Below are 18,007 nucleotides of genomic sequence, written 5' to 3'. Positions count from 1 at the left end.
CCCCCAGGAAAGGCACTGGGCGCCACAGCTGGGCCCGGGCCCTGAGCTCTGTGCATAGCACGTGGCCGATGCGTCCCGGGAAGCGGCCGTGGGATCTGATGCCACAGTGTGGCCACCTGGCCTGTGGGCAGATGAGGCCATGATGCTGACAGCAGTGAAGGCCTCGTCTGCCCTGGTGGAGGTTTCGTCTGCCCCCTCCCCGGCTCCTGGGGCTCGCCAGCCACGGGTGAGTGGGTGGAGAGACGGCTTCGTCGCCACCATCCGGAGCGTGCCGGGAGCGAGCCGGGGCACAGGCTTGGACCCCAAGTCCCTGTAGATTCTGAGCTGGGTGGTGGGAGGAGGAGACTCCGGCCTGCCCTTCTGAACGAGGCCGCTTTCTCTTGGAAAAGTGGGAGGTGGGAAAGCAGCCCGCCCGGCCTATCGCAGCAGCCGCACAGCCTGGTGGGGAGAAAGGCCGTGGGGGCCAGTCTTTCCTCGCTGTGACTCACACTGGACGGGCAGGAGCCGGAGACTGAGCACCGAGGGGCGGGGTCTTGGTCAGGTGAGGGCCCCTGAACCCGAGGAGTGCCAGGCCTCAGCTGGGTAGCAGAGGAACAGGGCCCTTCACAGAGAAGCTGGCTCCAGGCCCAGCCCAGCTCCCTCTGCTGTGCGGCCGCAGCCAAGTCCCTCGTCCCCCAGGGTCCTACAGAGGAACCAGGCTTCTACGCTCTCCCCTCCACCCGCCCCCACCACTTCAGTTCCATCGATTCCAAAACAAACGTCCTGTCGATTCTCCTGGCAGAACTTAATTGCTAAGTTTAGGTGATGACCAAGCACAAGGCTCTTCCTTTGTATCGAAAAGGAAAAAAGCCAGGCCGGCGTGGCTCCGTGGTTGAGCATCGACCTATGAACCAGGAGGTCGTGGTTTGATTCCCGGTCGGGGCACATGCCAGGGTTGCGGGCTCGATCCCCAGTGTGGGGCGTGCAGGAGGCAGCCGATCCATGATTCTCTCTCATCATTGATGTTTCTATCTCTCCCTCTCCCTTCCTCTCTGAAATCAATAAAAATATTAAAAAATTTAAAAAATAAAAAAAAACCCGAATTTCAAAGGCAGGGCCTGTGTGCCCCTTGAAGACTGACTTCTCTAGAGGGGGGAGTTGGTGTTCCCACAGCCGGCAGGCCCCCCCACTAGAGACAGTCCTCCACCCCCATGTGGCCATGGGCACCATCCCAGCCCCACGGGAGCACCAGTGAGGACCGGCACCCAGAGACCATGAGCCGTGGGGGTGAAGCCACCAAATCGGGCAGAAAAACACTGTCAGGTGCTATGGTAGCTGCGTCTGTGTCAAGGGTCACCCTATCTCAGGGCGGCTGGGGGAGATGACCGGCCATGTGAAGCTGCCAGTTTCGTTCTGATCAATCTGGAAGGTTCCCTGCGTGGTGGGGAGGGGGAAGGTGGATTTCAGGAGCTGTTTGCTTGATGAGAATGCGATGGCAGAGCCCCCGGAACAGGCTGAGGGTGGAGGTGTGGTAGCAGGGGTGCCTCTGGGCACTGTCTCAAACATTAGGCACACATTTCATTGATCCTCACCCCACACCCCAAGCGCGTAGGCAGGTGTCCCATGGCACCACCAGGACACCTGGAGCTCCGAGCCGAGTGGTGAGGGATGCTGCTACCGGATATCCGAATATCCGCAGGCCGTTTAGTGCTCTCCCCGCCCTGGTCAAGCCCCAAACAGCCGCGGGACCAGGCTTGCAGAATTAGGGGCTGCTCTCCTCCCCCTTCAAAACCCCAGACTGGAGGGGTCTGGATGCCGACAAACTCTGCCCCTCCCAGGTCCTCTGCCCAGCTGCGGATTCTGCTGCTGTCTCTCTCCATTACACCTTGGTACTTCTTTATGACCAAGCTTCAGGCTCACCCCAAGTATAAACCCTTTGTTTGTCTAGTCGTCTGTCGATGGGCATCTAAGGGGTCATTCCAGGGGTCGATGTGAAGAATAATAATACCGCTAGACTCTGACACGCAGGTTTTTGTGTGGGTATGCATGTTTACTTCTCTTGATAGATACCCAGGAGTGGAACTGCTAGGTCATATGGTAAGGGTGCGTTAACTTCATGAGAAACTTCCAAACTGCATTCCAAAGTGGTTGTTTCTTTTCTTTTTTTAAAAAATATATTTTTATTTCAGTGAGAGGGAGAGAGAGATAGAAACATCAGTGATGAGAGAGAATCATTGATCGGCTGCATCCTGCACACCCCCTACTGGGGATCACGCCCACAACGTAGGCATGTGCCCTTGACTGGATTCAAACCCGGGACCCTTCAGTGCACAGGCCGATGCTCTATCCACTGAGCCAAACCGGCTTGGGCACGTGGTTGTACTCTTTAGAATGTGTGAGAGCCCCTGCTGTCCCACGCTGTCTTCGACGTGTGGAATTGTCCTTTTCCCGTTCGCATGGAGAGATACTCCATCGTGCTTCGAATTTGCACTCCCCCAATGACTAGTGATATGTAGTAAGTTTTGAACGTGCCTTTTGGCCATGTCTGTCTTCTCTTGTAAAGTATCTGCTCACATCTTTTATTCTTTCTCTTTAATGGGTTGTTTGCCTTCTTACTAATGAGTTGTGAGAGGTGGTTTTTTGAGATAATCCTGGATACACATTCTTTGACATACACGTGTTGTGAATATCTTCTCCAGTCTATGGCTCGCCTTTACCAGGGTCGTTTTTAAGCTGGTGAACAAATGAATGTCGATTGGTTGGCTCTCAAGCTTCCATCTCTGCATGTGGGGAACCCTTTCTCGTTATTTCCCTTGGGCCGTGCGATGTTTCTCTCTGCAGGGAGAGAGGTTGTGTTGCCCTCGGGGTTGAGCTTCTGGACTCTGGGATCTGACCATCCTGGGTCCAAGTCCCAGCTCCACGGCTCACGGGTGGGCAGCCCCTGCACCTCTGCCCCCTGCATCTCTCATTTCTGGTTTGTAAAATGGGGACCAAAATGACCATCTCCGTGGGCTGCTGTGAAGACTAAATGAAATGACTGTTAGCAGCGAGCGAGGGCTCCCAAAAGCTGAGCTGGACCTGTTAGCACCCTGGGTGCCCAGGCCCGTCAGCGCCCCAGCCCCAACCCGTGCGGAACCAGGCCGCACAGAGCAATTCTTCTACCTTCCTTCTTTATGTTGAAAATCCTCCTTCCTCAAAGTAGCTCAGGGCAAACACCTGGGACTCCTCCTGCCTCTCCTGTGTCCCTCTTCCTTTGCAGAATGGCTTTGGCCCCTATGGCTTCCCAGTCTCTGCCCAGACCCTGCCCCACGGGCCTCCTCACTCCCTACCCACACGGTCTCCCTGCCTCCTGCCTCCCCATCTTCCCCCTGCGTGCCTCGGCCACCATTGCTAAAGGAATCGGAAACACAGGGCTCCTGGGGTGAGTGTTTGGGGGCGACCCCTTGGCCAGGGCAGGCTCTGCTGTCGCTGGCGCCTCTGGTTAGAAATGCCGGGCTCTGTCCTCAGCCCCAGCCGTCAGCGCCCCTCCCCGACCTTCAGAGCTGCCTTGGCCGTCCTTGCAGGAGGCAGGCCATGCCTTGGCCTTTGGCAGGACCCATTCCTTTGATACGTGATCAGAAAATTCAATTATAAAACCAATTACTAATTTCCTGAGCTTTACAAGGAAGACATGAACGTTTGATTAAGTTTGAATTCCTGTTTGGTTGTTGATTGTCGGCCAAGGCCCAATGGACTTGTGGGAAATTTTTATTGTTGATCCTGTTTGGTTTTGTGGCTGTGCTCTTGGTGGGGGGGAGGCACATTGATTTTGTGTTGTGGGGTTCCCCCCTCTCCCCGCCGCTGCAACCAACTTGCTGAATGGCTGCTCCCCTGTTGTGATGCATGAGGTGTAAATCCCCCAAAGACCCGTTGCCAGGGTGAGGGGCTGGGGAATTAAGCTCAGCTAAACAGAGGCCTTCGGCTTTGCAGGCGGAGCGTGCGTTTCCCATGCGGAGCTGAGCTCCAGCCAGCGGACAAGGCTGCATTCAAGGGCGCCGCACAGACAGGGCTGCTGGGGTGGATCCCTGGTCGCGCGGGAGCAGCTTCAGCAGTGGACTGGGCTCCGGCTGCCCCCAGCCCCTGCCCAGGGAACAGACATACATCTGCGGAGGTCAAGGATCAAGGGGTCAAAAGACCAGAGCCCCTCAGGTGCCTGTCACCTCTCCCCCTAACCTGCTGGGCCCCAGCTGCCAGGGCCCAGGGCTTGGACTTGGGCCTGGGACTTACCAGTCCTACCCAAGCCCGTTTCCTCTGCGAACAGAGGCCCCGATACTCACACCCGCTTTGTTTGATCAGCTTGTTTGCTTGCGTGTTTGTTTTTGTAGGTGAGCATTTTTATAAGTTTTGAATTTGGGTTGTTTCCTATTCTTTTTTTTAATGAAAGTTACATCTTCCTGGTGGAGTTGCATTGGGAAATTCGGGGTTGGCCATCTGGGCCGAATTGTCAAGTAACCAGGCAATGCTGGGTGGAGTACTGTACCCCTTCTGACAGGTTTTGCTAAGTTGGAGGAGAGGGAGTTGTGAAGATGGGAAAACGTGTGCAGCGGAGCTGGGCCCGGCGGATTCCCTCCTTTATGGAGAACTAGATAATTAAAAAATAATAATAATAAGTTCTCTTTGTGCAGGACGATTCTGTCCTATGTGCCAACATGAGGTGGTGTGCGAAGAGAGGGGAGGGAGGGACCCAGGCTGGGGTCCAGGCCTTGGCAGGAAGGGGACTGGCGCCCCACACGGGGGGAGGGCTCCTGAAGCAGGTGCCTGGAGAGACTCCACTGTCACTCCCGCCCTCCTGCCCTTCTGGGTGACAGCGATGACAGCGGGGAAGTAACAGCTCCCCACGTGTGGAGCACACGCAGGCCAGGCTCCGTGCTGCTGCTGTCACCCTCGGGGATGTTCTTCCTTACGAGAGGGATGTGTTTATGTTCCTCCGAAGCCAGGAAACAAGCGTGCAGCCCATCCAACTCATGATGGCCCAGATAGTGGAACAAGACCCAGGGTGGGAGTTGGATTATTTCCTGAGTCAAATAAAAGAAACACATGACACGCATGAGGCCAGGGGTCTTACACGGATTGGGCAGAGGTCGCGAAAGCAGGACAGAAAGGGCTGAAGCTTGGCAAAGCTTGCCTTATCCCTGTGAGCTCGGTAAGAATAGGATTGTACCCGTTTTACAGATGAGGAAACCGAGGCTCAGAAAGGTTGAGTGACTTGCCCTGGGGCACACAGCTGGCAGATGGCAGAGCCAGGACCCGGCCCCAGGCCTGCCTGACTCCAAAGGCAGGTCAGCGGCCCCAGCAAGGCCCGGAGCCCAAAACCCAGGTGGACACTCACTTTCATGCTCCAGGGGCAGCCCCCCGTGCTGGAGAAAGAAAGCTTTGCTGGCTCCTTACTGGAGGGTGAAATGGGAGCAAATCCTCGCTGGGGAGGTGGGGCCCTGGGCCTGCTTCCTCCCAATCAGCTGCTTCGAATTCTCTCCACTGGAGGCCTTTTCAGGAAGGGCCTGGTGTGACGTGGCACGTGACTGAGGAGCTGCTCTTGCCCAGCATTTACCATGCACCCTCCCCAGTCAGCTCCTCCCACCCACAAAGGCCCGCCTCTCCTTCCTCCCGGGTCTCTCCCAGCCCTTCCTTTTTTCCTCTCTTTCTCGTCTCTGAATCACTTTTTCCAATAAGCTATGGACTCAGGATGTCAAATAACTCCCTGCATGATTTCGGAAAGCCTCCCTCTGATCACGGAAGCCTGGGCGGGGGAGGCATATTTATATCTATGTTTGTATTTATGTTTATATCAGAATATTACTAACCAAATGGGCATGGGGAGTGCCAGGCATGGAAGCTGCTAGCGGAAGCCGCTGAGAGGAGTGAGCCTCGTAGAACTGACAGCGTCGAGAAGAGAAGCAGGCTACCAAGTAAACTAGAAGAGGCAGAGAGTGGTCACGCCAGGCCGATGACTTAAACGGGGGCAGGAAACGGGTGGCCGCCGGACGCCCGCTCACCCGGGGCCAGCCGTGTGGCATGGGAACAGCTGACATCTATTGCGGCTCAGCACGTGCTGACATGACAGTATTGCGTATATCACCTCCTCTAATGCTCACAGCCCAGCACCGGGAAGAATTGGGGACTATTGATCAGATGTGAGTGCTAAGGTTTGGACAGGCTACACAGATAGTTCGTGGCAGAGCCAAGACCAAAATCTAGGACGGCCCACCTTGGAGAGAGCTTAGGTGGCCTTATTTCTCAGGGCCTTTCCGGCTCCGACCTCCCATCCCAAACCGCCAATGCCTCTCACCTGTTGCCCGCACCAGCCTCCTGGGGGGGCCCTGGAGCCCCTCTCTCTTCCGCTCTCCCACACCCACAGCAGCCAGGGCGAGCTTCAAAAACAGAATGTCATTTCTTCTCCCCTTTATTTTTTAAAATATATTTTTATTGAGTTCAGAGAGGAAGGGAGAGGGAGAGAGAGATAGAAGCATCAATGATGAGAGAGAATCATGGATCGGCTGCCTCCTGCACGCCCCACACTGAGGATCGAGCCTGCAACCCGGGCATGTGCCCTGACTGGGAATCGAACCGTGACCTCCTGGTTCATAGGTCGATGCTCAAGCACTGAGCCACGTTGGTCAGGCCTTTCCTCTCTCCTTTAGGCCTCCATGGCTTCCCATGACACTCGGGGTAAGTCAGCCTTCTTTCCCTGGTCAGCCTTGCCCTGCGGTGACGGGGTCACATGCTGGCTGCTGCTCAGAGGTGGCCCGGGCACAGCCAGCCCCGCCAGCCTCCCACCACTGGGCCCTGGCACCCCCGTTACTGATATCATCACCGTGTGTCGAGTCCTCACCCCACCGGTGTCCTCAACTTTATGTTCATGGCTTGCCCTGACATTTCCCTCTTCTGACATGTCCCAAATTATTAAAAACAGCTGCTTTTGAGTTCATTGAATGAATCATGGAAAAACATTTTTTTCCGTCTATAAATAATTCCACCTAAAACGTTTCTGGGAGGATAGGAAGAAGGCTGTGAGGAGCGCCCAGCACACACCCATCGGGGTACCACCTCTGGAACCCCCCGGCCTGAGACAGGACCTCCCGGGTCAGTCCACATGGGGGCAGTGGAGAAGGGCACCGGGAGTTGTACGTGGCCTTCGACCACTCATTCTGCTACTTCTGGACAGTTTCACGTGATGTCACCCCCCTCCCCCGCCTCTGGTGTGTCACACACATGCCCACCCCTCCTCCCCCCGCCGCCCTGGCTGGGGCGGGATGCCCTAGTGAAGACATAGCCGCTGCCCCACACAGAGTGATCACAGGCTGGTTTTCAAGACGGACACACAGGAGCCCATTCGGCAACCAACTAGAGCAGTGGTTCTCAACCTTCTGGCCCTTTAAATACAGTTCCTCATGTTGTGACCCAACCATACAATTATTTTCGTTGCTACTTCATCACTGTCATGTTGCTACTGTGATGAATCGTCATGTAAATATCTGATATGCAGGATGGTCTTAGGCGGCCCCTGTGAAAGGGTCGTTCGACCGCCAAAGGGGTCGCGACCCACAGGTTGAGAACCGCTGAACTAGTGCAATTCGGAGCCCAGTGTAGGACGCAGGGGAGAGCCAGGTGCGGGGCAGGTGCACAGCCTGCCCAGAGCAGACGCTCGCTCGGCAGGTGCGCCCCCCGAAGCCCCTCCCCCTTTGCTGAAGGTGCGTACAGGTGCCATCGTTTTCTCCGCAGACCTGACCTGGGGAAGGTCGGGAAGACCCACCTGGCGGAGGCAGAGCCTGAGTCGGCACCTTCGGTGGCGAGGCCTTGGGTAGAGCCTCCCCTTCTGGGGCAGGAGGGCCCCTCGTGACTGTGGGAGGTTTTAGCATCTGCAGGCTGGTGGCAACGTCACCAGGTGTGATGGTTGACAGCGACCTCAGAGATGAGCACGTTCAAAGAGAGACACAGCTGTGGCTCGTCTGCCGCTACGGACCACCCGCCCTTGTCCCGGCATCGCGGTGGCTGGGTGACCACACTGGCCCGGCCTCGGAGATTCCTGGGCGCAGCGGGGCCCCCGGGCAGCCGCTGCAGCTGGTCAGAGGCTGAAGCCAGCTGGTGTCGCTGGTCTCCCCAGGGCAGCGCCCTCACGTCACAGCGCCCAGCAGGGCGGGTCCCTGGAGGCCGCAGAGGCGAGCACGCCTACGCCGCACCCTAGGCTTCTAACCCCCGGCGCAGTGCATTTTGGCTCTTTCCCTTCCAAATCCATTCACTCAGCAAATGCTGCCTGCGCACCTGCTCTGTGCCCAGCCGGTTGGTGGGTCTGATACAAGAGGGAGCCTGACGTAGCAGGTGGCAACAGCCACACTCCGTACCTCCCTTATCCTGGAGCAACCTGGATTTCAGCGAGCCCCCTGCCTCCCCCTCGCTTGATTCTTGGGGGCTTTGCCCACCGTGCTGGACACCTGTGTCCTCCTCACTCCTTGTTGCAGTCCTTGCCCCAAACGCCAGTCTTGTCCCCAGGGCTGCCCAGGCCCTGTCTCCACCCCCCCCCGCCCCCCCCGCAGGCAGACGGGTCACTGGTCCCTCTTCAAGCGGCACCCTGGGGACATCGCTCACCATTTGTTCAGTGGGCCTGGGGAAACACTGATTTCCTATTAATAGAATTTTTTTTCTTTATTGTTCCAAATAAGGGCTATATTAGATGCACTGAACTGAACAGCAGGGGCTGGCTCTCATGTCCATCATTTGTAACAAGAAGACTGCCTGGCCAGTGTGGCTCAGTGGTTGAGCATTCGCCTAGGAACCAGGAGCCGAGGTTCCATTCCCAGTCAGGGCACAACCCGGGTCATGGATTCGATCCCCACTGGGGGCGTGCAGGAAGCAGCCGATCCACGATTCTCTCTCATCATTGATGTTTCTCTCTCTCTATCTCCTTTCCTCTCTGAAATCAATAAAAATGTCTTTTTTTAGGAGAAGACTGGTTCCTCCTACCCCCTGCGGGGAGAAAGAGCCCATGTGGACATAATTACAGAGTCGGGCTAAAAAGTCAGTTTCTAAGCTCCTTGTTTTTGTGATGAGGGCAGACCTTCTCCGCTTTCCTGCAGCTCACGTCCTTTCTTCCATGTTCATTGATGACACTCCAAACCAGACAAATTCTGGAAAGGAATATTGGGGGGTTTGAAATTAGATCATAAAACAAAGCCCTTCTCCCCCGTGAACGTGCGTGACGCGGTTCCAGAATTTCGCCGACGGCCCTGCACGTGTGTTCCTCGCGTGTGCTTGTGTCAGCATGCGGCGGCCATGGGTAGGCGCCAGGGAGGGCACCGCTCCCTCCGTGGGACAGAGCCAACGCCTTCCTCTCCGTCGCTCTGTGGCCCCGGGACAGTTTCCTGGTGCTGTTCTCACCTGCGGAGTCTCAGCGCTTGTGTGAGTGACCCGCCCTGATGGCGCTCACAGTCTCCCCAAGGGAGAGAAATCGCCGACGAGGAAACAAACATCGAATTACACCTCGGAATAAGTGCTAGTAAAGAAAAGAAAGCTGGCGTGGGGAGAACAGGAGGCGCCTGGGTTAGCTGGGGGAGGGGTGCTGCTGGGGAAAGCTTTCTCTCAGGGGTTGTATGTAAACAGAGACTGGAAAAATAAGGAGCCTCTCCCCCGAAGGGTTTTGGTGGCAAGAGGAGCCAGTGCAAAGGCCCTGGGGTGGAAATGAGCTTGTCGCGTACGTGCAAAGCCTGGAAAGGGAGCAGGGGAGCTGGCAGGTGGCCAGTGAGGGCAAGGTGCCTCAGGATGAAGTTCAAGGGGAGGTAGGAGTTTGAGATGATGGAGAGGGAACCCCCACCCCCATTCCCAGTCGCAAGGAGAGGCCCATCTGGGAGCTGGATTATGTATTGGTTCACAAGCCTGCCATAACAAAGGGCTATGGTAGGGGCGGGGGGGGGGGGAGGGGCGGGCTTGAGCAGCAGAAATTTATTTTCTCCCAGTTCTGGAGGCCAGAGTCCGACACCAGGGTCTCCGCAGGGTTAGTTTCTTCTGAGGCCCGTCTCCTCACCTCGTGGATGGCTGCTCCCCTTGTCCTCACGTGGTCTCCCCTCTGCCCGTGTCCTGATCTCTAATAAAAACACCAGTCAGAGTGGGTTAGGGCCCACCCCACTGACCTCCTTTTAACTTAATTACCTCTTTCAAGGCGCGCTCTCTCCAAATAACAGCCACATTCTGAGGTCCTGGCGATTAGGGCTTCAGCATATGAATTTGTGGGGGGACACAGTCCAGCCCATGACAGGGACCTTCCCCGACCTAGTCACGGAGGACAGAGTTGGGGGTGCAGGTCAGCACATTCAAAATGCCCCGCAGGCCAGAGGGGACCGGTCCTCAGCCTCCTGCTCCCTCTTTGTCGAAAGGGATGATCCGCAAGCCTTTAGGGGGGTCAGAGACTCGGCGGTACCCAGTTGGGACTTTTCCCCCCCACCATCCGTCAGAGTCCTTGAAAGAGAAGTGGAAACCTCCCTGTCGTGATTCAGGGGTGTTCATTCGGGGTCCCCCCTGGCGCTCAGCCACCAGTCTGGGCCGGGAGACAATGCCGACCTGAGTGAGGAAGGGGGCAGGGCCTGCCTAGCCAGTGGGCTGGGGAGGGAAGTTGGGGTGCTGGCCAGGCACATCCAGGCTCCCCAAGGAAGAGAGGCCCAGAACGTGTTGTGTTGAATGAAATGGAGGAGAGAACCCCCAACCGACCTCACCGCTGCCTTCCCAAATCCCCTTACACTGTGTGTGTGTGTGTGTGTGTGTGTGTGTGTGTGTGTGTGTGTGTGTGTTCGGCCTCCGGAGCCAGGGGCAGCCAGCCCCCATGGCCGGCGGGCTGAGCTGCCTGCAGACCCCCACATTCGCCTCAAGTTGTCCCCTCCACCTTCTGCTGAGGATACAAATAACTACAAGGAGGGAAAGGTCCTAGAGAGATCACCTTGCAATTCAGAAAACATGAAGCCCGGCTCCATCTCATTAGGATGGCATTGGGGGAAGGGGAGACCTGGGTGGCATTTTACATTGCGAGTGTGCGGCCTCTCTAATTTTGGTTCTGAGCAGTTGGAAAGTTTGCAGTTGGAACAGAAGACCCAGCTTCAAAGGCACTGCCTGCTGCTGGCCGGGCAGAGGGAGTGGAAGGAGCAGCATGGGGGGGGGGGGGGGGGGGGGCGAGGACGTGGTGGCCGTGGTGGCCGCGGGCACAATGGGGTCGGGCTGGAGCAAAGGCCTGGGGGCCACAGGGGGCGCAGCCTCAGAGCCTGCTGTGCCTTTTAGGGGATCAGTGGAGCCGCTCCTGGGAGGACAGCTAATTGAGGCAGTGGCCTTGTCCTTGGAAAGTGAGCTTTTGTCCAGCCTGGGCCCTCTTGGGGGCACTCACGGGGCAGAGCTCTGGCCTGGGCTGTCCCAGGCACCTCCTACCCGGTCTCCCCCTGGTGCTATAGAAACAGGGCATCTTGGGAGGCGGCTGCTCCCTCCCTCCCAGGATCAGGGAGGAGGCAGCTCCAGTACCTTTCAGCCTAGAAGGCAGGGGGATTGGGTTTCGGGGTTCCCAGGAACAGTCGTCCGGCCCGCCTCCCTGGAGGGCAAATGTCCACTCAGCCACTGGGCTTCTGGGACAGGTGGACAGCCAGGGGGTGTGGTGGGTCCCTCCCTCTCTCCTTCCTCCCCTCTGCCCTGCTGGCCTTGGGGCTGAGCGCTCACCTTCCAGCTCCCTTTTCAGGGGAGGTGGCAGCTAGGAGACCAGGAGTCACCATGACAACAAAGCTCCTAAGCAGGCCAGAGCCCCCAGCTCCCCCTCATCTGTGTCCAGGCAATTGGGGGCCATCATTTCTCAACCACTATGAACGTTCTGAAGGTCAAGACCCCCCTCAATAGGGGGTGTGCAGTGGGTAAATGAGTACATGGGTGGATGGATAGGTGGGTGGCTAGAGATGGGAGGAAGGAAAGAAGTGGTGCACGCATGAATAATGAATGGATAGGCAGATGCCGGGGAAGGACAGAAGGAAGGTAAGGAGATGGGCGGGTGTGGAAGTGAGAACAAGGGTAGCCGATGGCTACGTGGGTAGATGCATGATGTTCAAAAGAGATGCATCCTAGCTAGGTGTTACCGGGCTATGGGCTATGTGGATGGATGGATGGATGGATGGATGGATGGAGAAGGACGGGCAGGTTTGAAAGGAGACAAGATGAGAAACAGCACCAAATCCTTGGTTCTGCTGCAGGATCTTCCCGGAGAACCAGGAAGGCTCCCTCCCCTAAGGCAAGTGGTAGATCTAGGACAGTGGTTCTCAACCTTCCTAATGCCGCGACCCTTTAATACAGTTCCTCATGTTGTGGTGACCCCCAACCATAAAATTATTTTCGTGGCTACTTCATCACTGTAATGTTGCTACTGTGATGAATCGTCATGTAAATATCTGATATGCAGGATGTATTTTCATTGTGACAAATAGAACATAATTAAAACACAGTGATTAATCACAAAAACAATATGTAATTATATATGTGTTTTCCGATGGTCTTAGGCGACCCCTGTGAAAGGGTCGTTCGACTCCCAGATTGACGACCCACAGGTTGAGAACCGCTGATCTAGGAGGTCCCCAGCTCCCCTCCCCCCCTCGCCCCATAGACCCTGTGATCTGACAGCTTGCTGCAACTAAGACCCCTGAGCCCAAGGGAAGAAAGAGCCTGATCTCCAACCACTAAATGCCTGCAGTGCCCCAGTCATTGCCACTAACAAAGACAGATGTCGCGGCCTGGGGGGCATGGGTCTGGCAGTTGCTAAATGCCCAGATGCTCCCTGCTCCCGCCACTGCCATTCTCCACCTGCTGGAATCGCTGTGCCTGCCGGGGTCTCTCTGCCGCTTCCCCTTGAGGAACAGTCTGTAGGCCAAGGAAGGCAGCTCTGCCCACGGGCCCTGCCCTGCCTGGTTGCTGGTGCTTTGCTTGTCCAGCTCTGGCTCCCTCTCCCCTTGGCCTGTGCGCTCCTGCCCCCTGGTGGGAGCCAGGACAACTGCAGCGCACAGGGCGGGGCGGGGTGGATGGAGGCTTTCCCCTGCAACCAGAGGAGTGTGTGCGTGTTTGTGTGTGTGTGTGTGTGTGTGTGTGTGTGTGTGTGTGTGTGTACACGTACTCACGCTCTCACACTTCTCTTGACCTAAAAGATTAGAGATGGACGGAAAACTCTGAAAGGCCCGTAGCAGCTCCTCCAATGGAAGGGGTTATTATTATAATTACTGTGATTATTGTTATCAAGAGGATCATGCTTGCCTGGCGTCCTGTACAAAGCAGGCCCATTTCCTTCAGCTTGTTGTTTGTGTCTGAGGGACTTCATCTCTGCTCATAATAACTAGCATTTGCAGGGCTCTTTGTGTTGCAAAGCTGCGTCCCATCCTTAGCCCGTCTCCACGGCACAGACAACCCTGGGAGGTGGGAACGAACGAGAGCAGAGGCCCAGAGAGGTTAAGTGATCTGTCCAACCAAGGTCGCGCGGCTAAAAGGCGGCAGAGCCAGGATTTGAACCCGGGTCACCTGCGTGAACATTCCCATTCACTTCCCCACGTTTTTGACATCTCATCTCTCGGGAGGGCAAAGGCCCTTTATTAAACGTTCGCCCTTTGCTGCTGATGTTTATTGAAAAGTTCGTGTTGCCCTGAAAAGAAGGGAAGTGGGTTGAAGACCTGAGTGTTATAGGTGGCGTTAGGCATCCCAGTCTAGACGATGCGTACACCTGGGCACCTCCGAGTCCCGGGCAGTGAATGGCAAGCGTGTGGCCCTCATGGCTAGTGGCTCAGCTGGGCTGATGCCAGCATCCCCTGGTCACCACTTGCCCCATCCACGTCCCGGTGTGACCACGTCTCTGGGAAGGGCGGGCAGGTCACACACGGAGGGACAAACATAGGAGTGAGTCCAAGGTGGCTGGGTGGAGGCGATTATAGAGCACAGCCTCCCTGCGAGGTGTCACGAGGCTCTGGGTGCTCAGACTGGAGTGTGTCCCTCACCCAGCAGGAAGTCACCTGCCCTGCCCACCCTCAGGCCCTGACTCCCTTCTCACAGACCGGGCAGAAACCTTGGCAGCAGGCCGGAAGGAGGAAGTGTGGGAAGGTCTGGCCGGGTCCACCGGCTGCGTTCCACATTCCATAGACGGCAGGCACGCTGAGAGCCGGGAGAGGACTGAGACTTCCCCAGGTGACTTCCCCAGGTCACCCGGCCGCCTGGGAGCAGCAGCAGCAGCAGCAGCAGCAGCAGCAGCGTGTGGGCCCCTAACTCATAGGCCTCGGCACTGGTTTTAGCCCCAGGTGGAGGCACCCCCACCCCGTCACCCCCTCTCCCCTCCCCCGCCTCCCCAAGCCTCTGCCTGCCTAGGGCACCCAGGGCCCAGGCCCCAGGGGCAGGATGTCCAGGTGGATGCCCCGGGGACGCTCAGATGCTGAAGAAACTCATCTCCAACCTGGGAACCTGGGAGGCCAGGAGGCCAGCGGAGGGTGGCCCAGGGATCGGGGGGCTGGGGGCCTGGCTCTGGGCTAGCATGTGGGCCTGGCCTGCCGGCCTCCGGGCCAGCAGCAGCTTCCTTCCCAGGCAGGGCAAGTGTACAGAGGGGACCCAGCTGCCAGGACTTCCTCACTGACCTTCGGCAGCAGACAGCCCTGGCGTAGAAAGAGCTTTTGATTCTAGAAGTCTCCTCAGAAGACTTCAGTCCACATGCCTTTTGCACAGAATCTTTTGTGGGCCACACATCTCCCAGGTGCTGACCTCGTTTCCTCTGTGTCTCTCCCTCCCCAGAGGACACCTGCGAATTGCCAGCCCCTCCCACTCTCTTCCTGAGCCACGGGCCACGGGCCGGGAGTCTGGCTCTCCTCTGGCGCGGTCGGAAGGCAGAGGGTTGAAAGGCCTTGAGAGTAGAGTCATCGTCTAGTAGTAACCGTTGTGCCCAGGAATTAGACCCGGATTCTGGGGGGCCCATGAGGTTAGGGCCTAGCGCACCCCACTCCCAGCCACCTCCGGGGGCTCTGTCTCACCATGCCCTCCAGCCACGAGGCAGGCAGCAGGCTCCCTGCTTTGGGGTCCGGAGAGTGCTCTGAGCGCGGTCCCGTCACCCAGAGAAACGTGTGCAGACTCGGTGGACAGGGTTTGCCCGGGGCCTGGGCTCAGGTGGCCACCTTGTCCGGCTTTGGGTTCCTCGAGAAGCCGGCCCCCAGACAAGGCGTTTATTTGAAAGGTCATTTCCGGAGGCTCTGGGGAGCATGGATCTTTCTGGTAATGCGTGTCACCCTGGGTGTGGACCCCTCCGCCTGGCATCGTTTGCCGTCCGAGGTGCTGTCGTCGGTGGCGACCCCCAGCATCTGCGGGTCTGATCACAGAGGCCAGCCTTGGAGTCAGGCTCCTGGTCTGAGTCCCAGCTCTGCACTGACCACCTGTGGGCGCAGTCACGGTTCGATTCCCGGTCAGGGCACATGCCCGGATTGTGGGCTGGATCCCCAGTGTGGGGCGTGCAGGAGGCAGCTGATCAATGATTCTCTCATCATTGATATTTCTATCCCTCCCTCTCCCTTCCTCTCTGAAATCAATAAAAATATATTTTTTTCAAAAAGTAGAAAATTGTTAGCCAAAAACATTTGACATTTCCCCCCCAAAAAACTTTGCAAAATGCCAGCCTTCAAAATGAATGAAAGCAGGGCTGCTTGGGGGTATTGGAAGGTGTAGAATAGAGCCCTGCCCACAGAAGCCCCGGAGCTGTGCCAGCTCTGGGAGTCCCCGAAGGCTGGCCTAGGAAAGCAGACTGCGCCCATATCCAGAGGCATGGGGTGGGGGGGAGGGGAAGGTGTTCAGATAGTGGCCCGCTTCTCCTGACCAGGCCTGGGGCTGAGCATTGTCCTGGTGCCCTGGCAGGTGCCCGGCCAGACTTCCTGTCCCCACCGAGCCTCACAGCCCCACCCATGTCTCCTCGCAGGCCGACGCCAAGATGGTGTGCGACGTGGTGAGTCGGATGGAGGACACCGAGCCCTTCTCTCCAGAGCTGCTGTCCGCCATGGTGCGCCTCTGGGGCGACTCGGGGATCCAGGAGTGCTTCAACCGCTCTCGGGAGTATCAACTCAACGACTCTGCCAAATAGTGAGTGACCGGGCAGGAGGGCGGCCGCCGGTGGGGCAGGGACCGCGTGGAGGGCAGGGCTTGGGTGGGGCTGAGGTCAGAGCCGCTGGGACAGCCAGCAGGGCCCAGGGCCAGGGCCGCTGTAGCTCAGCCCCTCCACGTGCACCCACAACCCACGTCCCTGCCCCAGACACTTGGGGATCCGCCCCCGTGGGCTGTGTGCGGCTCCTGCCCCCAGGCACCAGGAGTGGATGCCTGGCTGGCCCTGGGGGAGCCCAGTCCTGATTTCCCAGATCCCATTCTGGCTTTGGGTTCAAACCTAACCCCTACAGACCCCAAAGCCTTCCAGGTGCTCGGCTTGGGCAGGTGGGGTGCAAAGGCCTGGTCTGTCCCCAGAAGTGGGGGGGCATGATGCGGAAGACCTGGTCCCAGGCAGGCCAGCCACTGCCCCCTCTGTGACCTATGACCCTCCCTTCCCACGGACCCCTGGGTAAACTCGCAGCAGGTATAGCAGGGTGGGCAGATGCTCGGGGCCTCTTGGAAACACTATAGAGACTCGAGTGTGGACTCTGGGGCCAGATGTCCAGGTTCAAGGCCCAGCTCCCGGCTGGGCAAGGTGCTGACCTTCATTGACCCTCAGCTCTGTAATCTGTAGAAGAGTACATTTAGCTTGGAAATTAAAGATGCCACTTGGTCACACGTGAAGAACAGAGGCCAGGTGTTGGCCATTATCGCTTTGTCACGAAGCAAGGACAAGCAGCATCATAAGCCCGTTAGCCTCATTGGAGAGTCTGGTCTCGTCTGAGCATCCCTGGAGCCGTGCACAGAGGCCCTCGTGGTCTGAATTAGAGGCTCTTCGAGGATGTGCGGCCACCCTCCCACCCCCACCCCTGGCCCTGGACAAGGTGGTGCCATCATTCCCTCCGTGGCCTTCAAGGGGCCCTGGGGGGTACCGGGTTCGGAAGAGGGTGGCCCAGAAAGCCCTGAGCTGTGCCTACAGCCTGCCCCATGGTCCCCTGTGTGTTGCCGTCCCCAGCTACCTGGACAGCCTGGATCGGATCGGGGCCAGCGACTACCAGCCCACCGAGCAGGACATCCTCCGAACCAGGGTCAAAACCACCGGCATCGTAGAAACCCACTTCACATTCAAGAACCTTCACTTCAGGTGAGGCCCGGGGGACTTGCGAGCCCCAACCAGGGCGCCGGGCCATGGGCAGTGCCAACCCCTCAGCCTCAGCCCTGCCTCTGGAGCTCTCGCGTGGGGACAGGCAGGTAGCTAGGAGAAGGGACCTGTCTGTAGGTCTGTTTCCCACCAAGTTCAGGGCGGGGTCAGCAGGAGGGCTTCCTGGAAGAGGGGTCCTGGAGTGGGGCTCTGAGGCACAGGGAGGGAAGCCCATCCCTGGTGACCTCTGAGGGGGGGGGAGAAGGTGGGTCACCTTCCAGGACACCTTGTGGGGAGGGGTGGGGGTGAGCCATGGGTAAGCCCAGACAATATCCGTGGGACCCCAAGGACCCAGATAATCTCAGCTGGAGGGGCTTAGGGATCCGCTGACCCACCTCCCAGCACATCTGGGGAAACTGAGGCCTGGGAGGAGCAAGCTCTCCCCAAGAGCAGAACACAGCTGTTCTGAGCGCCTCGGCACGGGAGCCCGAGGTGCGCGGCTGGACTTCTCAGACACTGGCGGGAGGTGGCATGGCCACCTGGGGTGACCTCGCACACGGAGGCCTGGGAGCCCCTGTCCTGCCCCCACATGCCTATAGGTCTGATTCCTGGGTGTCGGGTGGAGCAGGTGAGACACAGGTAGAAGCCTGTGTCCTGGCCAGGTGAGGCGCACCCTTAGGAGGGCCCTGGAAACGCGAGGGCAAGTGTTGGACTCCCTGCGTGCAAGCACAGCCCGGGGGTGGGACAGACCGCAGT

General features: G+C 57.9%; 1 protein-coding gene across 1 annotated transcript in view; it reads left to right on the top strand.

Annotated features, from left to right (window-relative positions):
- Positions 1-139: 139 nt before the first annotated feature.
- Positions 140-18,007, top strand: part of LOC102438598 (guanine nucleotide-binding protein G(o) subunit alpha-like) — a 24,788-nt gene continuing 6,920 nt past the window's right edge. Inside the window, exons 1-3 of the mRNA XM_023747509.1 lie at positions 140-226; positions 15,950-16,110; positions 17,126-17,254. Coding sequence (XP_023603277.1) covers positions 140-226; positions 15,950-16,110; positions 17,126-17,254 — 377 coding nt within the window. The remainder of the gene's footprint in view (positions 227-15,949; positions 16,111-17,125; positions 17,255-18,007) is intronic.

The sequence above is a fragment of the Myotis lucifugus genome, unplaced genomic scaffold, assembly GCF_000147115.1.
Source record: "Myotis lucifugus unplaced genomic scaffold, Myoluc2.0 scaffold_895, whole genome shotgun sequence".
NCBI lineage: Eukaryota > Metazoa > Chordata > Mammalia > Chiroptera > Vespertilionidae > Myotis > Myotis lucifugus.
Note: the sequence above shows the minus strand (reverse complement) of the source record. Positions and strands in the feature narration are given on the sequence as shown.